At 41.3% G+C, this 25,671-nt stretch overlaps 1 protein-coding gene across 5 annotated transcripts in view; it reads left to right on the forward strand.

Annotated features, from left to right (window-relative positions):
• FAM120B (family with sequence similarity 120 member B) overlaps positions 1-25,671 on the forward strand; it is an 86,648-nt gene that overhangs the window by 7,448 nt on the left and 53,529 nt on the right. For 2 of the 5 annotated variants that reach the window (XM_063097779.1, XM_063097780.1), the window contains exons 2-4: positions 1,008-2,441; positions 6,440-6,620; positions 16,999-17,100. In XM_063097779.1, the coding sequence (XP_062953849.1) occupies positions 1,029-2,441; positions 6,440-6,620; positions 16,999-17,100 (1,696 nt within the window). In that variant the 5' untranslated portion in view covers positions 1,008-1,028. Of the gene's footprint in view, positions 1-1,007; positions 2,442-6,439; positions 6,621-11,954; positions 12,024-16,998; positions 17,101-25,671 lie in introns of those variants that run through there. The other 3 variants (XM_063097783.1, XM_063097782.1, XM_063097784.1) reach the window with 3 other exon arrangements.

The raw sequence follows: 25,671 nt of genomic DNA on the forward strand, positions 1-25,671 counted from the left end.
AAAGAAAACTATAGTGAAAAAAATAGACCTTTAGGATAAAAGATGTCATCATGGAATTTTTTCTGACCTTTGATGGACGTTATTGCCTTACGTGAAGAACGTCTTGCATTATGTCTTACACTATGTTTGAGGACATCTTAATATATGCAGGACTCTGCTTAAATTTTTTTCCGGTGTTGAATTCTAACTCTTAAACTACTTTGGATCTGTTTTTAAATTTTAGAATGGGCAGTTTTCCATTCGAAGTCAGTCAGCCACTATCTCAAATGTTACAACATTTGGTTTAGTAAGTTTTTATGTAGTTTTCTTTTTAACACTTTTATTGAGTTTTACTTGACACATAGTTACAGTGTACTGTTTGATGTTTTAGCATATGTATACGCCTGTGAAATCATCACCATATAGTAGTGCACATATCTGTCACCCCCAAAAGTGTCTCCTTTGGAATCCCTCCCTCCCATCTGTCCCATCCCAGGCAGGCACAGATGTGTTTCTGTCACTACAGGTTAGGCTTAACTCTCAGTGAATTAGAATTTTATATAAATCTAATAATACAGTACATATTCTTTCTTTGTCTGGCTTCTTTTACACAGGAAAATTATTTTGAGAATTGTTCATGTTGTGTGTTTTAATTTATGTTTTAGGTTTTTAAAGACAATTTCTATTTGAGTCCCTAGATGGGAACTATTACTTCTTTGAGAACTGTTAACCTTTTCTTGAATTTGGCTGAGAAATACTTTGAATAATAGTGAACCTTAAAAGATTGCCACTATGTCTTCCTTGTGAAAGTCCAGTTCAAGTAATTAACTTATACTAAGGAAAAGTTTCTCAAGCATTTTAATTAAAGACCCTTTAGGCCCTAACCAGCTTATCATATTACCTTGGTGACAAGATTTTTTGGAAATGGAGAACAAATAATAAATATTGTCTTGTGTTTGCTTTGAAAGGTGCCATATATCCAGTGATAATGCTGTAATTACTAATTGCTAACTTTTTTTTCTTTCCAGATCCTTCCCCAGAGTTCAGTTATGGGTGTGAGAGGTTTGCAGGGATTTGTGGGAAGTACCTGTCCACATGTCTGTACAGTAGTAAATTTCAAAGACCTGGCTGAGCACCACCGCAGCAGGCATCCAGAGTGCACTCCTTCGGTTGTGGTTGATGCCATGTGTTGTCTCAGGTACTGGTATACTCCAGAATCTTGGATCTGCGGTGGCCAGTGGCGAGAGTACTTTTCGGCTTTGCGAGATTTCGTTAGAGCTTTTACGGCTGTTGGCATCAAGTTGATCTTCTTCTTTGATGGCATGGTGGAGCAGGGTAAGAGAGATGAGTGGGTGAAACGAAGACTCAAGAACAACAGGGAGATATCCAGGATTTTTCAGTATATCAAGTCACACAAGGAGCAGCCAGGCAGGAACATGTTCTTCATCCCCTCAGGGCTGGCTGTGTTTACGAGGTTTGCTCTCAAGACTCTGGGTCAGGAAACTGTGTGCTCCTTACAGGAGGCAGACTATGAGGTGGCCTCCTATGGTATGCAGCATAACTGTCTTGGGATTCTTGGGGAAGACACTGATTACTTAATTTATGATACTTGTCCCTACTTTTCAATTAGGGAGCTCTGCTTACAGACTTTAGACACTGTCATGCTCTGTAGAGAGAAGCTCTGTGAGAGTCTGGGCCTCAGCTTGGCAGACCTTCCTCTTCTGGCCTGCCTTCTTGGCAACGACATAATCCCGGAGGGTATGTTTGAAAGCTTTCGGTACAAATGCTTGTGCTCCTACACCTCTGTAAAAGAGAACTTTGACAAAAAAGGCAACGTTGTCTTAGCTGTTTCAGACCACATAGATAAAGTTCTTCGCTTGCATCAAGGTGAGAAAAAACTAGAGGAGATATTGCCTCTGGGACCAAATAAAGCTCTTTTTTATAAAGGAGTGGCATCATATCTTTTGCCAGGACAGAAATCCCCATGGTTTTTCCAAAAACCCAAAGATACAATAACTTTGGACAGGCAAATAATATCCATGAGTTCAGACCCTGAGTCCAAGCAAGAAGTTCCCGTGCATATGAACCCTGAATCCAAGCAAGAAATTCCTATGTGTACAGACCCTGAATCCAAGCAAGAAGTTCCCATGCATATGAACCCTGAATCCAAGCAAGAAATTCCTATGTGTACAGACCCTGAATCCAAGCAAGAAGTTCCCATGTGTACAGAACCTGAATCCAAGCAAGAAGTTCCCATGTGTACAGACCCTGAATCCAAGCAAGAAGTTCCCATGTGTACACACCCTGAAATGAAGCAAAAATTGCCTGTGGGAACAGACCCTGAATTTAAGCTAGAAGCATCCATATGTACAAACCCTGAAATTCAACAAGAAGACCCCATGAATATGGGGCCTGAAACAAAGCAACTAGTAACCATGGTTTCAGACCCTGAAATCTTAAAGGTATGTGGATGTTCCTATGTAAATCTAAAATGTCATGGTTGAAAATATATCTATTGATGGATTTGTTGGTGAATATTTACTGACTGCCTGCAATAGTTAAGGCACTTTGTGGGGAGGGAGGGGACACAGAATAGGAGCCTGTGAGTCTAGTTAGGAAGTGTGACATCATGTATGTGAACACTCACATTGTAACCTACATTTGATAATGTCCCATGAATATGACATAAGAGCTGTAGGAATTTGAGAGGGAGAGAACATGTGGGTTAAAGTACAGGGAGAAGTGCCCCAAAGAGGTAGAACTCTGGAGCCAACCTCATTGTGGACCAAAATTTGCTTTGAGCAGGCAAAGACTTGGGGGCTGTGGGAACACTAAAGGTGTGTTTGGAATATGTGTCACCTTGGGGCACAAGTAGAACAGACTGGAGCATGGGGTTTGAGGAGGAAAAGCAGGGAGAAAAAATTGGAAAAGGTAGACTGAAACCAGATTGTGAAGGTTATTAAATGCCACACTAGGAGTTTGGGCTTAATTCTGAAAGAATTATAGAACGTTTGAGGATTTTTGATGGAGGGCCACTGCTTATTAAGCACCTGTGTGCTAGGCACATGACATATCTTTTTCACTTGATCCTCTCAACAGCCCTGTGAGACAGGCCCTGTAGTCATTTTATAGATAATGCGCACGTCCGTGTGAATGTCTCAAAGGGACATCCATGAGTCTGGAAGCAGACTTAGGGTCTCACCTGAAAGCCTGTGTGTTCCTGGCATGGTGAGCACCCCATCTTTCATCTATTTACACAGGCTGCCAACTAGGGATTGTCTCTCCCACTTCTCATAACCAATATTCCCAAGTCTTGTTAATTTTACCTGTTAATGACTCTTGAAATATTTCCCTGTCCATTTCTGCCATCCTAGTTCAGGCTGTCTCTTGTTTAGATTACTGCAAGAACTCTTCCTAAACAGACTTTTGCTCCTTCCTATGCATTTGTCATGCTGTATGTAGAAATAAAGCCCTTTATTTGCATTTTTTAATCCTTAGGACAAAAACCAGTAGTCTTACCATGGCTGTGGCCTGCCAGCATCTGTCTCTACCCATGTCTCCGGCTTTGTGTTCACTGTTCTCTCTCTTTTCTGTATGGTCATCACAGCCTTGCACATGCTCTTCTGCCTCCTGGAAAGCTCCCTCTACCACTTCTAGTTAATGCCTACTCGTCTTTCCTGTGGTGACTCGGGAGTCACTTACTCAGAGAAGCACCATGTGGTCCCTGCTGGCGTGTGTGCCTGGCATCAGAGCACATGCCCAGTTGGAATTTCATGTTTGAGTGGACAGTGTCTTTCCTACTCGACAGTGGCAGTGCTGTGAGGCAGGCCCTTGTTTTATTTTCTCAGTGCTGAGTCCCTTATGCCTCACCTCCTTTCTTCCTCGTCGTAGCTGTTCGTTAAACATGTGCTAAGTGAGCTATACCCCTTTTCTTGTCCCTTTAGCTTCTCTCCTTAGTGACCCCTTCCCTTCCTCCTGTACAACTACATAGATCTCTCCTGTCTTTTAAAAGTCTTTAACCTCTTTCTCTGTTACATGCATTGTAGCAGTGAGCTAACTTATCAACACAGATAATTACAGTAAAAAGTAGAATGTGATGCATCTTCTAAGAGAGTTATAGGTGAAAAAGTATTAAGAAGCAAGCCGAGACTGTCCAGAGGCCTTAGATGACGATGGTCGTGTTCCAGGACAAGCTGGGCTGGCATCACCCGCCCTGCTAAGCTCTGCCTGACGCGTTACCTCTGAAGCTATGCATAGGACTCAAAGCAGGAGGCTTCTTCAGGAATTCTCTCACTTTCTTGCTTCTGGCCTACTGACCACACCCATGTCACCTCCCCAAGCATCAGTGAACATCTAGGCCAGCAGGAAAGGTGGATGTCATCTCGTTAAGTCAAATTTGGAGTCAAAGGCTTGGGTTTAAACCCTGGGTCTGCCCAGTGCTGCTGTCATACTGCAGGATGTCACTTCACCTGTGAACACATTTGCCCTCACGTGAGAAGGGAGACAAGAGCATCCTTCGTAACAGAGCTGTGTGATGGTTAAATGAGATAATGCAAGAAATGCCCTTTGATACTTATAAACCACTACATAAATTATATATCTTTATGGAGAATCAGCTCTGTATGATCTACATTAAGCTAGTACTTCTGCGTCCAATCTGCCAAAATTAAAGATTTCTTGGTAGAGTAAATGTAATTTATTAAAATTTTCTAGATAAATCTGTAAAAATATCAACTCTTTTGAAGTAAAAGAGATTAGAAGTGGAAGGAGGAGTGGACAAAGCATTGGAAGCGATTTTGCCCTTCAAGGATTGTGAAGTACGTGACGGGAGCACTTCTGATGGGCTTTGTATCAAAAGGCCCACAGAAGAACAGGCCCCTTCTGGTGATCTTCAGCTGGTCAGAGCATCGTTAGTACTCTATGACTCTATGATACAACTTAGATAATTCCGTAAACTTTTTTTTTTTTTTTTTTTTTAAACTTTACTGACCTTAAATATGCTGGCAGGTCTGCCTTGGTTTGAAGAAATTGTAGCAGTGAAGTAGACATTTTGTCATGTGTCTAGGTTCCAAGGAGAGCAATGCACTTGGATCGTCTCATAATAATCGTTAGTACTTATTGACAGTGAACTGTGTGCCAGGCCTCTAGGAGTAAGTGCTTTTCGTGTATTAATTCACTTAATCCTTACAACAGTCCAGTGAGGTTGGCACTTTTATTAAACCCATTTTATATATTAAGAAAGTGAGGAATAGAGAGATTAAGGGTCAGATTGACAATAATGAATCAATATAACTAGGACTACTTGTGTATGTATAAATGAGACACTCTGCTCTACAGAGTTTTTGATATTCCAGGTTATCCTGATGTCGTATTTTAAATGCCTGTACTAGCAGACTGTTTGGATTTAAGTTTTGGATAGTAATCTAGATGAATTTATTTCCACATTAATGAGAATGTTGTTCATAGGAAAATAAAACCTGTGTATTATAGACCTTATGATCTTAATTACTGATTTAATGAGAAAGTAAAATTCATTTAAATCATATATCTCATCACCTATGATGTGCCAGTACTGTCTTGGCATTGCAGAGGAGAAACAAATGTCCTTGGCACATAGTTTTTACTCAATAAACAGCTACTGAACAAGTGAATGAATGAAAGCAACACAGTTTCTAATCCCAAGCAGTTTGTAGTTTAATAGGAGAGGTCAGACAAAATAGAGAAATGAATCGAGCCCCCTACGGCAGGGGGGAGGTCAGTTTAGGTTGGGGGAGGAGAAAAGGGTTTATGGAGAAAGTGATGCTTTAGGTGAACAGTAACAGGAAAAGGCTTGTGAAATGGGATGTCACGAAGGAGTGAGGGAAAGATTGTAGGTGGGTAAGTTTTCGTGGTGCACAAGGCAGGGTAGGAGAGGATTGTGTATTCCTGAGGAACGGCGAAGATGTTTCATTGAGACTGGATTATGGCAGTTTCTGTGAGGGTGAAATGGTGTATAAGGCTGGAAAAAGGAGATCGAGGCCTTACAGTGGGACCTTGAATGTTACGGTGAAACATTTCTGGCAGCCATTCACGTGCGTTGAGGAAGGCAGTGACTGCACCTGTTTCTAAGAAGACAACAGGGTGGTATGAAAGATGGGCAGGAAAGGGAGAAACTGGGCTGGGGGTCAGTTAGGGGCCTTGCATAGCAGTGCTGATTACTGGGACGCTGTCAGGAAGACAGAAGTGAATACTGCGGAGGTGACAGGTGCGACTGGGATACCAAGAGAGAAGGAAGAGTGACTCAGAGTTTTGAACGTGTTAGCCCAAAGGAAGGAAAACACAAATGCCGGCTTGATGTCCTGAGTTTTAGTGGCAGTTATTCCATTTCTAGTTCCTTAAAAAAACTGGCATGTGATAAAAGGTGTTGGCTTTTTCTGTTTTGTTTTCAAGGAGAAATCAATTGCATTTAAATTTTTGACAGGTTGCGAGGACACATCACGTCCAGGCCGAGAGCTACCTTGTGTACAATGTCATGAGCAGTGGCGAAGTCGACTGTAGCAACACCCTGGAGGACGAGCTGGACCAGGCCCTCCCCAGCCAGGCCTTCATCTACCGTCCCGTCCGGCAGCGTGTTTACTTTCTCTTGTTGGGAGACTGTAAAGGTGAGAACTGGCTGGACTGCCTTAGTAATGGTCCTATTTGAAGTTGAATTCAAAGAAGTTAGCCAGATGAAGTAGAATGCATTCTTTCAGTACATGGAGACAATTAGCTAGGGTTTGTTTCTCTGTAAAATCTATAATCGAGAACCACTCGCATCTGTAAAAAATTAAGGATAAATGCTATGGGACATCTATGTCTCATTAGCAAGCAGTTGATCAGTATTCATTAAAAGAAGAATGCATTGTTTTTAAAACATGTCATATTTTTATGCCTTTAAAGGATTCATGCTTTTTTAAAAATGTGTAAACTCTTTTAGGAGTGTAGGGCATGTTTATTATGAGAAAAAGACAATCTCTACTTGGTCGCCCCTCAAAATGTGATTTTCGTAAAACGATTTTACAGAATCTGGTATATCATATTTTAAAATATAAACAACATTCTCCTTTAGAATTTTTGTAATTAAGTTTGTTTTTTTCCCATCTGTATTTCCCTTGCATACTTAGCAACAAGAGTAGGGGGAGGACTGTCAATGGCCAGAGCAGTGAAAATGAGAGGACTTTTAACACCAGATATAAAGTTGATCAGGACCCTGTGACTCACTATTAGAAAAGTTTGGGGGGGGACTCAGGAGTGCAGAAGAGCACTTCATATTATGAACCAGTTATGCTTAATGTATTTAGTTATCTCTTAAGTAAGACCTTGCTCATCTCAGACAGAGACCTAGACAGGTATTTTATGTTTTTATTTGAGAGTGCTTTGGTAAGACACATGGCTTAGCACACTATTATCAGGATAAGAGATGGAAGCAGTAGGATCCCCATGAAAGGATGCCTGTGATACATTTGCCTAAACAGCATTGTTTCCAAACATGGCGATGTTATTATTAATGTTATTCTGTTACTTCAGAAAATAAACATTTATATAACCTAAGGATGGTGATAGAATCATCAGATTAAAAAGTCCTCATTATGCTTTTTTGGGTGGTGGGGATAGGGGGATTCTTTGAATCCAGTTTCCTTTAAATTCCTGGCACCACCCAGCATGTACTGTGTTCTCCCATGTATGCTGCAAGACCTCAAACACTCACGACCTAAGGAGGAGGACACGAGGAGGGTGTTTAAGCTGACTTAAAAACAAAAATGAAACAACTTATGTAATAAACTTTGGGACCAAATATTGTCTAAATAATTGTTTTCTATTTCTTTTTCTTATGTGGCCCTCTGCCCATATTCTTTTTTTAAACATGAATGATTGCACGTTGACTCTAATTATTTTTTAAAAATATCTTCCTCATAAAAAATTTTTTACGTTTTAGAATAATACTTGGAATTGTTTTCATTAAATGAGATTAAACTATATAAACTTCACTAACTTAAATTTCATACTTTGTTAATGTGATTTATTTACAGTCATATGGATAACTTTATTAGATAATCACATAAACAGGAAGAACTACTCAAATTGACTTCTCTACATAGTTGATCTTTAATTCCTTTTCTTTTCCCTCAACTTTTTGGCTTTCTACGTGAAGTTTACAATTTTAAGATATGAAAATAAAATGTTGCTATTGCTGGTTTATTTATAATAATAACAATAAAGTATATTCTATGTTATTTGCTTGGCTTTATTTGTCCACATGTACTTGAAAGTGATGTATATTCTATAGTTGTTGAGCGTAGTGTTCTGTGAATATTGATAGTGTTGATAGGGTTGTTCAAGTCTTTTACTGATGTTCTGTCTACTCGTTCCTAGTTCCTGAGAGAAGAGTTGTTAAAATCTCCAGATAGCATTGTGAATTTGTCTGTTTATTCCTTCAGTTTTGTCAATTTTTGCTTCAGGTATTTTGAAGCTCTGTTTTAGGTGCATATACATTGAAAATTGTTATATTTCTTAGTGAATTGACCATTTTAATATTGTGAGATTTCCCCCTTTCTTAAAAATCTAGTAGGATTCCTTGACCTGAAGTTAGCTTTTTCTGATATGAATATATGTACTCCAGTTTTCTCACTGTTAATGTTTGCATGGTATATCTTTTTTTCTATCCTTTCACTTTTAAACTATTTCTTTATATTTAAAGTGCATCTCTTTTAAATAGAATATCCAGTTCTAACAATCTCTATCTTTTTTTAGAGTGTTTAGACCATTCACATTTAATGTAATTATTGACATGGTTAGGCTTAAATGTTCCATTTTGCCCTTTGCTCTGTACTTTTTCCTCCTTTTTTGACTTCTTTTGGATGATTAATTGAATATTTTGTTATATGTCCTCATCTGGATTATTAGATTTACCCTTTTTTGTGCGGTTTCTCTGAGGTTAACAATATATGTGTTTAACATCACAATTTACCTTCAAGTAACATTATACCACATTATGTCTAATGTAACCCTCTTATAGCAGGGTACTTTTATTATCCCCAACATTTTTGGTATTGTTGTTTTATGTCTTCTGTATATTTTAAAAAACTTTTTAGTTGGAAATAATTACTGACTCAAAGGGAGTTGCAAAAATAGTGCATAGATTTTCAAAAATAGTGCCTAGCTTCCCCCAAAGATGACAAGACAGAGTACAGTATCAAAACCATGAGATTGGTATTGGTACAAAAATGTTAACTATACTACAGACCTTATTCATTTTTTACCATTTCTTACATGCATATGGGGAGGGGGGTGGTTCTATGCAGTTTTATCCCATGTGAAGTTTCCTGTACACACCACCCCAGTCAAGATGCAGAGCTGGCACATCACCCCAGAGGAGCGCCCTGTACTGCCTGTGCTGTCCTTGTACATGCACAACTTTCCCACCCTGTTCTCAGGCATTCACTAATCTGTTCTCCATCTCTGTTTCCATTCCTTTTGAGATTGTTATATAAGTGGAAGCATATAGAATGTAACCTGTGGAGATTATGCAGATATTTAAAACCCCATAACACATGGTTATTACTTTTAGTTGAAACCAGGGGTTTGCAGACTTTTTCCGTGAAGGGTCAGATGAGAATGGATGCCGTAGGTGTTGGGACCAGGCTCTGTCACAGCTACTCTGGGGTTGTCCTGACAGAGCATCTGTGGACACTAGTACCTAAAAGACACATGTGGCTGTGTGCCAGTAAGCCTCTATGTAAGTTTCCCAGGTGACAGAATTTGAATTTTATATAATTTTCCTGAGTCACAAATTATTTTCATTTTTTCCCAACCATGTAAGAATATGAGAGGCATTATTAGCTTTCAGGCTGTATATAAACAAGCAGGGCAGACTTGGCCTGCAGGCTGTAGTTTGCCAACCCCTACTTTAAACAGTCAATTATCTTTTAAAGAAATTAATAAATGAGAAAATTCTTTTCTCTGTACCGTTTCCAGTGCTCTTCATCACCTTGTGCAGATCCAGGTTTCCATCTAGTGTCATCTCCATTAGAAGAGCTCACTTGGATGTTTCTTGCACACACTCTTCAGTCTTCTGAGTGTCTCCCCTGAATATGTCGTGTTCCATCTTTGCTTCTGAGGTGCAGTTTTGTTGAGTCTGGAGTTCGAGGTAGTTTTGTTCTGCACTGTAAGGTGTTGCGTTTTCCTCCGGCTTGCTTCTCTTTTCACAAGATGACAGTGGCCATCTTATTGTGTTTCCTCACATTGTCAACGTTTTTCTCTTGGTCACTGGTTCTCACTATTTGATTAAGATTAGCTTTGGAGTGGTTTACTTTGTGTTCTCCCATGTGGGGTTCTTGAGGTTCTTGGATCTGTGGCTTTATATTTCCTGTCAAATTTGAAAAAAAAAAAAAAAAATTGAGCATTATTTCATCAAATATTTTTTTCTTTCTTAATCTCTTCCACCTCTTCCTCTGGGTCATTTATTGACCTCTCCTCATAAGGGGACCACATATTTTTGCTTGTTCTCATATCTAGTATTTTTTTATTGTGTGCTGTAGCATTTCAGATTCTGTGAACATTGTTGAATTTTGTTCTGTCAGGCAGTTAATTTACCTGATCCTTTCAAGCCTTGCCTTTACACTTTATTAGGTGAGTCTGCTGTAACTTTTACTTTAGAGCTAGTGTGACCCTACTCCTGAGACAGGACTTTGCTGGGTCATCCCCTCAGTGCCCAGGTGTTTGATGAGGTCTGTTCATGCTGGCTGGTGTGAAGTCCCCTGTCTTCAAGCCCTGCACCAGCTCCAGTTGGTCAGCTCCCCAGCAGCTATTCTTGCCTGGCCTGTCTTGAGTCTTGCCCTGTGCACACACAGCTTCATCTTTAACCAGAGTCCCAGGGCGCCTGCTGTCTGCACAGCACCCCGCAGACCCAGTCATGACAGCTTACCTCCAGTCTCTGCCTCCTCGTCCCAGGGACTGTCTCCTTCTCTAGGCTGCAGTCTGGACAATGCCTCTGGATAGAATGTTGGGGTGATGGTGGGTTTAGCATTGTTTCCCTTCTCTCTGGGATCACAGTCTGACACTGCCCATTGCCCAGCACATGAGTGCAGTTTGTTGATGGCAGGAAACCATCCAGCAGCCCTCCCCCATCACGAGCATCACCCTCTGTCCTCCAGCATCATAGTTGCTGATGAAGCCAAGTGCTCGTGTGACTCATGTTCCTTTTTTGGTGACTTTTTTCCTTTGGAATGTTTTGAGATAGTCTCTTTATCCTTTATGTTTAGCAAATATCCTTTCCTCTATGACCTCTGTTTTCTGGTAGTAGAACTGCTGTGAGATGGATGTTGGACTCCCTGGGTCTCTGCTCTGTGTTTCTTCATCTTATAATCTCTGTCTCTTTGTTCTGCATAAGGGAGCATCTCACCTCTTCACTTCTCAACTCTTTGATGGAAGGGTTGCCCCTATCCCCCACCTCTCTCCATTGAGGCCCACTTTCCACATGCTCTGGATTGAGTCCCCTGCTTCCCACTTCTCCATTAGAGTGCTCTGCCTGTCTTTGCCAGCATGGGCCTGATGATTGGATTCATTCTGGAGTCTCTGGCTTGTGGGGAACACCACCTCTCCTCCCCTTCCCTCATAGACTCCTGCTCTCTGCTGACCCCTATATGTTGGAGCGCCTCACAGTCAAACCCACGCTATCTTGTTCACCTGGCATTGCTTTAAGAGACTGTGTCCATGTTGACAAATACAAAGTCTATTTTTCTGGCTTATGCCATTCCTCTGAAGTCTAGGTATGGTCCTCATCAATTCTGTGTATTCTTCAAGTCCTTAAAACGAATTCTCCCAAATTCTTCCCTTATTCCCTGTCAGAAGTCAGTTCCACTACCAAAGCATATTGTTGTTTTCACTCTCAGGCTCACCATAGCTTCACGTACATGGTTATTTATGTGGTAACGTGTCTGGTGCCTTTTCTCTCCCAGCTGAGAGCTGAGCTAATGGTGACCTCACAGTGGCGTTTTGCTGCACCTTGCAGATTTCTTGGTGGAAATTCGGTGATCGGTGTATGTTTTTTGAAGGTATGTTTAAAATGTTACCTTTTCAGGGATATTTGCATTTAGCATCGCATTCCTTAGAAAAGGGTAACTCTAATGGTTGACTTTCAGACACAGGTGAGGGAGTGACTTGGTCTCTGAAGTCCCATGAGATGAGTGGCGATCTCCATGTCCATCTGACTAGCAGGTGGGAATCCAGCCAAAGTGATATCTAGCGTCAGTGGTGCCTGTAAACCACAAGGTAGATTCTGAGCACTAGAGCCAATCTCTGAAACTTGCACAGCTTTAGACACTCAATTGAACCAAAAGGTCTCAAGTCACAGGCACTGAAGTGATAATGTTGATACTTCAAAGTTCCTCCTTACAGGTACATTTTGGATAGCCGATCCTCTGGACACTCCAACTCATGTGATTATCTCAGAGCGTACCTCTGTAGGGAGTGTTGGTTTTTTCTGCTCCTATATATATTTTTCTGCAGTTGTATATATGGTGTTTTGATATGCCAGATGGCATAGTGGCCAAAGACGGGGGACCCTGAGGGCACTCACAGTCCTCAGCCCTTGCCTGGCTCCATACCTGTTCTTGCCTCAGATTCTAATAGGTCTCCCTAAGGATAATCTTAGCTTAAATCACTTTATGGAACCTTACACATTTTAGGAAATAGAAGATACTCAGCAAGACGCAATAGGTAGAATCTGTTCTGTTCTTTGCCTTTAGGTCTCACTAGTTAATAGTGCTAAAGAAAAGCCACTTGCATGCTGGCAACCTTTAGCAACTAAAGTTAATGACCCTTTGTCCTTGTCATTCTCGCCTCATTTTTACCCAGCAGACTTGGAAGGATCCCATGGACACTTTGGGAAAAGTTGGCGGTATTGGGATGGGAAAGTCCCCAGCCTTCTGAATAAACCATCCCCGTTCAATGGGCTGAACACCCTGCATAGCACCTAAAGGCTATCAACTCATTGAAATCCTAAATACCTACTTTTCAAATATGTATACAAAAAAGAACATTTGGGGAGTTTTTCTATTTTTTAAAGACTAAGGCCACACACAATTATAGATTAAACCAGCAGTATTAAAATGTTACAGAACCATAAGGACAAATATATTTTTAGAAAGTCTGGAGGATTGTTATCAGACTGGGAAATCCCAATAATGAGGAGGTTGGAGTGGACATTGATGCTGGTCATTCTCTTCCCTGCCCAATGCCACCCCATCCCCACTCTGGCCCACTTGAGCAGAGTCAGTGTCGTGAGAGGGAGTAGCAAAAGAACAAGCTTGATGGTGGTATTTTTCCATCTTTCATATGAAATGTTGTCACATGAAGTAAAAAGTAAAACCAACAAGGACCTTCGCCCAAGTGTTTGCTTTGCTCTTCTGAACTCAGAGCCTAGCAAACTGAAAATTCCAGTGACCAAGTCACTCTTTCTTTTAGGAATTGCCAGACTCAACTTCCTCTTCTTTTTCTTGGTACATAAAGGATTATTTCATTATAATTCAGACAAACTAAATTATTGCAAACGTTTCTGACTGGTTTCAAAATGCATGTCAGATTAATCCTATGAAATGACGTGGTGCCCCAAAGAATGGGCTAAACTGTAGGATTTTCCAATAAAATAGGTTTATTTTTTAAGATCATCTCAGGTAAAGCTTTGCATCTGCCTCTGGTTTTAGAAAGGAGCACTGGGGACTTGTTTGTAACTGTGTTTGTAACAGTGATGATCTGGATTAAAAATGAAAAGCACTGCCATCTGAATATTTAGTTTTGGATAAAGATGTTGTACAGAGGACAAAACTTATATATTCTTTGTGAATGTTGACATTTCTAGCGACTGTGTGCTAGCATTTTACCCTCTTTGGTAGATGGAAACAAAGGCACGTTGAGGGGCTGTTATGTGAAAATTAAGAGTTTTTCATATTTGAGGCTTTGTGTAATAAATAGCTGTCAGTACTGAATTTCAAGCAATGTAGTTCATGTTCTCTCTGTGACCGTATTGTGTGGTCAGTGAAACTTCACCAGGTTTAAGTCATCACTTTAAAAAGTAAAAGCTTATTTCACTGATTAAGAAATACCTTGTAATTAATATGGGCATTAACCCTACGTGGACTAAATTATGGAAACAAGGAAATTTGGTGTCTGTACTGATCTTCTGCCGTGTTTTGCTTGCTGATTCTTGTACTGAATCATGGTTTTATAGATCCTGTTGAACTGTTCTACATGGGCAGCTGTTTCCTTCTGGTTTGTAACTGACTAAACTGCATGACATTTTTCTTGGAATTTTCATCCAAAAACTGACTTTCTTATGGCTTAACAAGAAAGGAAATAGTAGAAAATCTGCCTGGTGTTTTTTAATAAAGGACACCAGTGCTCCCCATGAAACTATCTTTACTTTCTCTTTATAAGTTATTTAGAACTAAAACTCTTTGGGAAGCCGACCTTAAACTTCTGTGTTGTGAAGTTTCAGATGACAAATGATCACTTCTGCACAGATGGCATGCAGTGTGGTGTTGTGAATATGTTGGTGGTTCCTCAAGAAGACAGTGGCAGTGTTTTGAGTTCCTAAAGCCTCGTCGGAGTCGTCTTTTGGCAGAGAGACTGCACCCTTCTTGAAAGAGCACTTCAGGACGCCACCCACTCGGCTGACTACTTTTCAATATAATGAAAACCTAGTCAGGAGGGTTACTTAGAAAGAGGGTGTTTCCTTTGTTTTTGTGGGGGTTTTTGTATTTTTTGTTTTTCCTCTTTTTTATTGAATCATAATTGATTATACATATTTTGGGGGTTCAATGTTGATGTATGTTGATCAAATCAATATTACTAGTGTGTGTATTGTTACAAATCGTACTTATTCTTTATGCCCCTTGTCTAATCTCCCCCCATCCCCCTCTCCCTCCCCCTCCCACCTCTGATAACCCTAGATTTCTTCTCTCCTTCTGAAAGAGTAATGGTTACTGTGTTGATTTGTTGCCTAGATGATCTGTCCAATGCTGAGAGGTGTGTTCAGGTCCCCCAGTATTATCATAGAGCAGATGCTTCTTCTATCACTCTGGAATGGGCTTTGTGGAGAGAGACATCCTCTTTTCTTCGGTCTCCACTGGTGACTCTCCTTGTGTCAATGCACTCGAGGGGCTGGCAGGCCATCTGCACGGTGGTTGTGGTGTCTAGCTGCTTTTGCAGCAGCTGTGGCTATTGTGGTGGCTGTGGAAGTAGTGTTTTTGGTGTGTTTCTTGCCTGGTTGCGAGAGGAGGGCTCAGTCCCTAGATCTATGCCTCAGGACCCCGGGCAGGTCCTGTGGCAGTGGCAGCGTGCCTGGTTGCAGGAGGAGGGGTTGGGGAGGGCCGGTTAGGAGAGAAGTGGAGGCAGGAAGAGGCATGGTGAGTTTGAAGACCATGCAGTTCTTCAGCATGGCTGAAGCATGAAGTGTGAGCCAGAGCCATTGTTCTCAGTGGGGCCCACTCCAGAAACCTGCTGAGCCAGGACTTGGGGAGTGGGCTGGATCTGTGCTTTCACACAGCCTCTGGTGATTCTGCGGCAGCTTGGTGTGAGAGCTGCAGGGTGGAGAGGCATACAGTAGGCAGACAGGGGTCTTCACTTTTTTCTGGGGTTCTTGGGCAGCTATTGAGGGATCTTAGCTAAGAAGCAACCTGGTCAAGTTTCATTTTTAAAAAGCAAAAACCAAAAAGCCTCCATTTACAGTGGAGGACGGCTTGGATGGAAATGGAGTAGGGACAGGAGTGCACTGGGGCCTGTTGCCACCGGTTGAGGACAGGCAGTGATGCCGGTGTGGGGGAAGGGTGGGTGGGCTGCAGCCAGAGTCTGTTTACAGGCCTGTGGTTTCGTGGGTGTGCGGAGTGCAGGAGAGGTCACAGCCGAGATGCCATGAAGCTGGAGTTACCATCACTAAGATAGGGAATACAGTGGGGAAAAGGCATTGGGAAGGAAGATGGTAAATTAACCTTCAGGTGTGTTGAACCTTAGACACCTGTGGGGAGAGTAAACCTAGTGGTTCAGTCATGGGTCTTCTGCTTACTAGATATGCGATATTTAACCTCTCTGGGCCTTTTGTTCCTTTTGTGTAGCATGGGGATGTAGCTACTACTGCCTCCTTGCAGAGTGCTTGTGAGGGTTACACAAACAATGTGGAATGTGTGGGTGGACTCGAGGAGTGAGTGAGCAGGTGAGGCTGCTGGCAGGGAGCTGGCCCTGTCGGTCAGAGCGGAGTGGTGGCTGCAGAGGGCTGTGGAGTCCAGGAGGGCTTGAACATGCAGGAGCCCAAAGAGAGGCTCGCAAGACAGGAGAAGGGCTGGTGGAGGATGGGGTCCTCGGAGGGTGGTCTGGAGGCCCATGGGGCCAGGGCGGGAAGGCAGGCGGGGGAATGGGCAGTGGGTGCTGCAGAGAAGACGGGCTGGGAGTGTTGAGTAAGAAAGTCTTCCTCTCACCCCAACTTGCCGAGTAGAGTAAGTGTTGGAGTCAGACTGAAATTTTTATGGCAGTTATTACCAACATGCAGAAGAGCCTTTGCTTTAGATTATTTCTACCAGCTTTTCATATAGTCTAATGCAGTAATAGTTTTGGTAGATGCTTACGTTAGTTAGTGAGTTCAAGACCAGAAAGGACTCCCGTGTTCCAGCAGTTTTCTCTAAATGTTTTCTGAACAGCGTGGGGTGGCAGGGAGGGAGGCAGGACGTCGCAGGAACCATCAAGATGGTAAGCTGTCTGCTTGTTTGTTTAATTGTTTTGTTCTGAGATTTTGGTCAGTTCCAGAGGTTATAGTTTTTGTTGGAATGAATGGATTACCCTCAGATGGAGGGTAGGAAACCAACTGTTGGATGACTAAGGTCACCCAGGCACTTTGGTTGTGAGAACTTACTGCGCTCATGGACTTTGAGTTGGCCCACCTGGGCAGACTGCGACACTGAGCGTGGTAACACATGTTCTTGTGCTTCTACTGACCCAGCTATCTTTATGCAGATGGCACCAGCACCTGCCCGGCTGTCAAGGAGTGGTTTGTGTACCCTGGGAACCCACTGAGGCACCCGGACCTCGTCAGGCCCCTGCAGATGACTGTTCCAGGTACAGACAGCCTTGATTTAAATAAGTCAAAAATATATTCATTGTGTAAGTCCAAAAATGGATCAGTTGTGGAAGCATCTTTTTCCAGAACTGCATGTACTCAACCCTTGGCCCGCGATGAATGTACCTATCTAATAACATACTAAAACAACGTAAGAAAGGGCGCCATAGCAGATTTACCTTGGACCGGTCTGCCGCGTGGCTCTGCCTCTCTTCTCCCTCCACCCTGCTCAGGGTCCACAGCAGTGGGAGAGGAAAGAAGCATCGGTTGGCCGTGGTCAGAGTCCACTGCTGCAGCGGCCCCAGGGCCCAACCCCCAGCAGTCACTCAGCAGACGTCCTCAGCGTTTGACAAGATTGGGTTCTTGATATTCGGTTTCAGTCGTCTCTTTTCTTTTCTCCACCACTGAAAGTTACTTTGATGAGTTCTGGAGCGGGAGAGAAGAGGTAGAGGAGTGTTATTTTAACTGGAAAAATGTTTTATTTTCATGGGCGGGATCTTAAAACACGAGGGACAGAAAGACAAAGTTCACGTAAAATTAGCTGAGGGAAACCTGAAGAGAAGCCTTTCTCCGTGCACGTGGTCAGTGTCTGAGGAGGGTCAGGTGTTTGCCACTGCAGGGGGGCGTTCGAGGCGGGGTTTGTTTGTAGTGGCCCATGTCATTGTTTCAGAGAACAAGTGTTTTTCTAAAACTTTGATGTTTTATATGTGTTGAATGCTCTGCTGTCACTATTGTCTGTCATCACACAAGCCTGCAATTTACCACATATGGCTCTGAGCACTGCAAATGGTTTTGTTTTTTGGTTTTTTTAATAAGTGGAATTGTGTGGGGAGAGAAGCTGAGAAAAGCTATTATAGGGAATGTTCCCTTATTCTGTTAATCAGTGATAGACTCAAATCTAAAAAAGTAAATATCACAAAAACAGAGTAAAATACATTGACATTTGTTTTTATAGCGAGAAGTATTTTTTACTTATTTTTATTTTTTTATTTTTTTAATTTTTAAAATTTTTTTTTTGAATCATGATTGATTATACATATTTTGGGGGTTCAATGTTGATGTATGTTGATCAAATCAATATTACTAGCACATATATTGTTACAAATCACAATTATTCTTTATGCCCTTGTCCAATCTCTCCCTGTCCCCCTTTCCACCCCACCCCCACCCCCCAGTTACCCTAGATTTCTCCTCTCCCTCTGAAAGAGTAGTGGTTACTCTGTTGATTTGCTGCCTAGATGATCTGTCCTATGCCGAGAGGTGTGTTCAGGTCCCCCAGTATTATCATAGAGCAGATGATGCTTCTGTCACTCTGGAATGGGCTTTGTGGAGAGAGACATCCTCTTGTTTTAGCCAAAAATATTTTCCAAAAACGTTTTGTTATGTATGTAATTTTCATCTTATAGTATCTTTCTAAAAATAATATGGAAAATGATTATTACAGTTGTCTTCATTGTTTGAATTAAAGAGAATATTTGGCTGTTCATCATCATATCATGAGTTGATTTTAAAGCCCACTCTGTATAATGTTTACTAAATTCTAGAAGTCATATTGGTATCAGAGAGACTCCTTCTGGGGCTTATGGAGCATTCTCCTTGGCTGAGTTGCAAAGTCTTTGCGTGTAGCTTCAGAGACATGAGTCAGGTTTCTGCTTCTGGAAGGAGTTCTGGAAGCCAGCGCCATACACGGAGGGCCATGTCTCTGACACATTCATGTAAACTAGAAATATGGTTTTGAGCTTTCATTGCAGCTGATTTAGACAAATGATTCTCTTCGTTATTTATGATAGACAAAATTTAAACATTTAAATGCTTTTCAGTATCCATGAGGAAAATCCCAAAGAATTTTATACTAAAGTGGAAGGCAGACAATCCAATTTCCTGTCTCAGGCATTCTCACTTACACAATGTATAATTGAAAAGAGTAGGATCCTGCCGATTGACCCTCTTTCCACCTTTCAGGAAAACCTTTGAAATGTTCTTGTTGCCACCTTAGAGGCAGCTGTTTCCAACTAAGACAAGCAACAGTGTTGCCATTAGAGTTACCATCGGATCCCATATCTGATTTTTCTTGTTCTTCTAAGTTCATTTTAATTAGGTTGATCTCATAAATGCTGTATTTTTCAGTGAGTCTCTTGATATAGTTGCCAGTGTTCTTTCTCTTTTAAAGACTTTTTTCTCTGAGCACATGTGATTTAATACTTGCTTTCTTCAATGGTAAAAACAAAAAAGAAATCACAGATATTTTTCAGCAAAGTGGAAGGGAGGCAGAAGGGTTGCAGGAAAAAAGTATAGAGATTACTTAAAAGTTAGGAAGGGGAAAGAATTAAAATTGACCAGCCAGGGAGCAGAAAAAGAAATCTCATTACTGGTTGCTATGGTCTGAATGTTTGTGTACCCCCAAATTTATATGTTGAAAACTTAATTACGACTGTGTTGGTATTAGGAGGAAGGGCCTTTGGCAGGTGATTAGGTGACTAGGTGGGATTTAGTGCCCTTATAAAAGAAGCCCCAGAATGCTGCCTTGCCTCTTCCACCATGTGAGGACACAGTGAAAAGGTGCCATCCGTGACCAGGAGGTGGCCTTCACCAAACCATGCTGGCACCTTGATCTGGACTTCCCAGCCTCCAGAACCTTGAGAAATAGATTTCTGTTGTTATGTTACCCAGTGTTGGACTGGATCATAGACCCCTCTGCCCTGTCCTGTGCAGGTCATGAGTCAGGTAGCTGAAAAAAGATTCTGGCGGCTGATAACAGGATAGACATGCTTTATTCTGATATGAGCTCTGCCGGCCAGCAGTTCAGAGCAATTGCCTTTCATACTGAAAGTACACAATGCTGGCAACAAGCCAAGGAGTACATGGGCGTGCATGTGCAGTCGCACCACTCTTATATAACTTGCTTATAATGGATATGCTGAACATACCCAGCCAGATATGAGGCGAGGGGGCCTGACTATACTGACTCCGTTTTCCTCACACCCATTTTATGGTATTCTGTTATAGCAGCTCACATGGACCAAGACACTGGTCTGATTCCTGTCTGTGTTCCCTGTCTTTGTGTCTGTGCATGTGTGTACATGTATAGGATGCATATGCTACATTTCATTTATTTTACAATATGAGGGCACTTCAAAAACTTCACGGAAAGATTTGTGTTATCTTTTAATTCTATTTTCCCATGAATTTTTTAAAGTACTCTTTGTATCCTGAAAGATGGTGTTTCTGAAACACAATGAGGATACAGCTTAGCTTCCTTTCCCTGTCGTGGCTCCTAAGGTGGCCATGGGTTGTGCGTGTGTCTCTCGTTCTCCGTACACCACGCCTGCTCTCTTGCGTCTCCATGTCTCTAACATTCTGCATTCTGTGGGTGCAGACCAGACAAAAAGCAAGAATTTGAAATAGCCTTTTCTATCACCAGAACTGGAGGTTCTTCTTTAGACAAAGTACAGGTGATATTTTCTGTTCTCAGTGTCATTTGTTAGTCATTACAAGCATATCCTTATTTTAGAAACCTAAGAAAGTTAATTGCACACATCTGATTGGTAATTTGTCTGTCTTGAATGACTTAAGTGTCACTCAATAATCACTAAGAGTAGAATTTCTTAGCTACATGAGATCTTTTCATTTACCAGAGCTTACAGAATATCTTAAAAGACTGTTTTACAAAATGAAATGAGGTGAAGTCATACATTTCATGGAAAAGAAAAGGGAGGGCTGTAGTTGATTTATTCTGTCATTTGCTGTTAAAGATTGTAGTGAAGTTTTTTTGTTTTGGCTACTCCTACATATACCATTGAGGGTTTTCATCTCGACATTCAGTGCATATGGGTCAAGAAAGTCTTGACAGATCTTGGAGATTTCTGTGAGTGGTAAAAGAAGGCTGTTATGTATGTGCGTGTGCATGCACTCGGTAAGGGGCTGCTCATGTACCCACCAGTCTCTGAACTACCTACTCTGGCCATCACAGACCAAGATAAGTGTGTTAAAATCTCAATAGCAGTTTTTCTCCCGTTTGTAAAAATAGTATGAAGCTTTGTCAAGTAAGTGTATTTCCAATGCACAGTAGAGTCACAAAATGAGAGTTGGATTTTGATTTGAATACATTTCATAGCCACATTCACTCATTAGATAGACGCATTGTAACAATGTCATTTTGCAAGCACAACATTAGACCACTTATCCACAAAAGTGTGGAGTTTTATATATTGAGCTCTTAATGTATTCTACTCTGTTTGTATCTGAATAAATTTTTTTGCTTATTATAAATAAGCTATTGAAGTTCATCTGGCTAGAATAAAGGTTCACTTTGCATGTGAGTACTCACGGTTTTTTATTTTGTTTTCTTTTGTCCAGGAATGCTCTACCAACAGAGAATGCTAAATAAATATTCATTTAAATTGAACTTGTGAATTAAAACTTTACAAGTGAACTTGAGAAATAGAATATATGCAGGTTAATTCTAGGAGTTTTACCTCTCAGATCCTGAGAGTGGACAAAAGCCAGACTTTTTGTTTTTGTTTTTGTTTTTGCCCTAGCAATATGCAAAGAAAATAACCTTGAGATAATTTTAAAAACCCAGCTATTAAAATACTTTTTTTCCATATGGACAACACATAAAAGTGTCATGGGTTAGCATCTAGCATGTCTTTTATTCATTCACCTGTGCTTAGACCTGTAAAAACACAAAAGGGGTTGTTTCACACCTTCACCCTGGGGTGAAGTCCTCCCAGACATCCTTCAAGATGGTCCTCAGAGCTGTCAGTCATAGAAATGACCTCCTTTGCCCATCCTCCTGCTGGGTCCTCTGGGGCTTAGTCCCTCCTGATCAGCTCCAAGGCTGTCCTATCCATCTGTTCATACAAAAACTTTTACCAAGTTATGTAATTAGATTTCTGAGGCTGATGTGTTTTAGATGTGCTGGTGGGCGACCTGGAGTCCAGATTGCTTGTTTAGGTCTCTAGATTACTGCTGGAAACATTTCAGCTGCCCATGGAACACTGGGCAAAGTGCAGGGGCCACCTTTGATTTTTGTTGGCAGCATGTCTTCTCCCACGACCTAGATTTTGTGTGTGTGTGTGTGTTTGTGTGTCTGTGTGTGTGTGTGTGTGTGTGTGTGTGTGTGTGTTCTTTTCCACACCAGCTGGTTTGAGCTGCTCTCCTCTGAGCTGATCTACTTTACAGTTGTAATTAAGATATGTTCCTTGTAAACAGAAATTACTTACTTAATTTCCTTTGCATTTTATAGTCTCAGCCATTGTAGGTTATCACACCAGAGTTAACCATTTTTCTTAGAGTGAGCTTACCACTAGAAGAGAACTAAACTCAGTGGTCCTTCAAAAAAATTCACGCCCTCCCCTAGTTAAGATGATGACTGGAAATCTGTCAGCTGAGGAGTAAATCTCTGCATGGACAGGAGGACCTGACATTTTGGAAAAGAAGCAATATTATAATTAAGGCCTTTTTGTAGAGTCATCAAAGGACCTCCACATGTCCAAGGGATGTTCTGCTTGTAGCATCAAAAGACAGAACATAACCTTGAAATATGCTGCCTTCTATTAAAGACAAAGACCTGCAAGTTTTGGAGAAAGCTATGGATATGCCTTGTTTCCTAATTTAATATACACATAGGCATTTAGTGAATATTTCTTGACTAAGTAAGTTACTGATTGAATTTAGGATTAAAATTCTGATATTAAAGAGATTTATGAGGGCATGTTTTTCATTATGGTAGTTTTCTATAATCTATTGTATTATTAGACCTCCTCAAGAACCAATTCCTTTGTTATTGGTACGTTTTCTTTTTTGTCCGTGTAAACGGTTTCTTAGCCTTTTTGTTGAAGGATGTCGAGTGGTATTCAAACTTTGTCTGCATCAGAATCACCTGCAGGCATGTTTAAAACATCACTAGGCCCCACCCCTAGAATTTCTAACGTCTGGGATGGGACCCAAGAATTTGCATTTCCAGATGATACTGAGGTTGACGGTCTAATAAAAGATACTGGGGAAGGAAAAGTAAAACTCATCAATTCCATAAAGAAATGGTTCAGTCCATTCATGCGCACTGATGCCTGCACTTGCAGCTTCTCTGCTGGCGCCTCACTGTGGAACCCTGTTGTTTTCTATCGCAGTAAGCGCCACCACACCTGTCTAGCCCAGAAGCCGTAAGTCTGGGGTCTTCCTCTCCCTCTGTGTATCTTTCACCTGGTCGTCTCTTAGATCCCCCTTAGACCCGTCTGCCTCTTCCCATCCCTCGCCTCTCTGCCTTCTTTCCGTTTCCCTTTGCATGTTCCTCCAGTCAAACTCCCATGTAGCCCGAGCCCTCTTCCAAAGCACAGAGCACATTCTTTCAGGTCGGCCTTCAGTGTCTTCCTGTCGTTCTTAGGGTAAAGATCTGTGCTGCCGAGGTGTCCCTTCCCTAAACTTGCCCCTTTCCTGTTTCATCCTAATTAATTCTTGCTCTTCACATCTCAGCTCAAATCTCTCTTGCATGCTCTTCCCCCGCTCCCTAGTTGGAGTCCTCTGTGCTTTTCTTCTTTAGCTCACTTTGTAGTTCTGTATTATTGTTGTTATTTGCTTAGTTCCTGTGTGTTCCACTAGATTGCAAACTCCCTGAGGGCAGACGCTGAGTCTTTTTCATTCCTACGTCTGGCTCCAGTTCCTACCATGATGTCTGGCATGTGCTAGTTACTCAAAAGTAGACGTTAAGTGGCTGATGAATTGAATGTTTGGACAGATGGGTAGGAAGGAGGACAGCAGGAAGGGTTTTTATCACATACCCATTCCTGCCTCCTTTCAATCCCAGAGGAAATGTTCTTCATCCAGCAAAGCCCAGCCCAGATGTTCCTGCCCATCTCTTCTATGAAAACCCCCTTGAGGCCCTTGCCCCAGTCTGTTGTTCTCTTTGACCTTCAGTATTCCTAATGAAACCTTTGCACTGTGGTATTACAGTTTGTTTGCATGCTTTCTCCTGCAAGCTCTCCCCAGGCAGCACTGTTCATCTTTCGTGTGGGGCCACTGGGACCAGGCAGAGCACCTAGGACTGTAGGCATCAGTGCATATGAACGGGTGAATGGCTTTTTCAGTTCTCAGCCTTCACAGAAACTTCTGTGACAATGTAGGTTAAAAAAAAAAAAAAAAAGCTGGTAAACAATTGAATAGTTTTGTGTTTCTTTCCCTCCAGTCTTTTTTTAGACAGACACTTATAAATCTCTTCCCTGGAGTTTTGTCCCTGCAGGGAGTGAGTCACAGGGCCATGAGTAAGCAGTCCCTAACTGTTCATTCAGGAACAGCCATAGTGTTAGTTTGTCACTCACACTATACTCGTGTCTACATATACCTCATGAACCTCTACTTTTTTTCTTTTTGTATTAAAATTATATGTATAAGCAAATGAAAGGCAAGGCAAAATCTTACACTGTCCACCACTGGACTCTCTCAGCTATGTTCATAATGTTTTATATGCATTGAGAAAAAGGACTAGAAGCTGTATTCCAAATATGGTTATACCTGGGTGGTAAGATTGTTGGTTATTTTTATTTTCTTCTCTATGCTTTTCTGTTTTTTAAAAATTTTTACAATGTTTGACTTTTGTGTTCAGAAAAAAATACTTTTCAAATACTTTAGTATATTTGAATAACTATAGTAATGGAAGATGCATTATTTACTTAGATCAGAGGTTGGCAAGCTTTTTCTGTGAAAGGTCTGATGGTGAGTTTTTAGGTCTTGCCTTCCATGTGGTCTCAATCATGTCATCAGAGTAGGGTTGGAGCCACAGACGGTGGGCACACCAGTGAGCGTGGCAGTGTTCCAACAGCACCTTGTTGGTGGACATTGAAACTGGAATTTCATATCATTTTCTCATATTATTAATTTTTTTCAGCCATTTTGGGCTGGCCCGTGGCTCACTTGGGGAGAGCGTGGTGCTGATAACACCAAGTCAAGGGTTAAGATCCCCTTACTGGTCATCTTTTTAAAAAATAAATAAATAAATAAATGAAATAAAGTAAATAAAAATATGAAAACTGTTTTTAGTTCACAGGCTATAGAACAATAGGCAGCAAGTCGGATTTGGCCCACAAGCTGTAGGCCCTGCCTTCAATGATTATTTTCCTGAAAGTATGTTTCTAAGATGTAGTTGCTGACACAGTGATTATCTCAAAATAATATCTCTATCTTAAGTACTAGTGCTGTAGATATTTTTTTGCAATTATCTTTGGCATTTTCTTTCTCTAAAGAGAAAAAAGATTTTTTTTTCCCCTCCAAAATAAATAGTGAGCAAGCTTTTCTGGTAGAGGGAACACTTCTGCCATTTCAGAAATGTAGGTGACTTTTGCCTGCTTGCTTCATTCTGGTGATGGAAATACACCACTGAGTATAGTAAATGGCATCGTGGACATGTAAGAAAAGAAAGAGAAGAATTTCCTTTTTTGAGTCGTTTAATTCTGAAACCATGTGGCAGTGAGTTTTGTTTCCTTAGTAATAGATGTGTGCGACACTTAGATTCTAGCCATCCTTAGACTTTTGGCAAACACTATATGAGTATAGCCACGTGGCCCTAAAAGAAAGTC

Source organism: Cynocephalus volans, chromosome 5 (assembly GCF_027409185.1).
Source record: "Cynocephalus volans isolate mCynVol1 chromosome 5, mCynVol1.pri, whole genome shotgun sequence".
In the NCBI taxonomy this organism is placed as follows: Eukaryota; Metazoa; Chordata; class Mammalia; order Dermoptera; family Cynocephalidae; genus Cynocephalus; species Cynocephalus volans.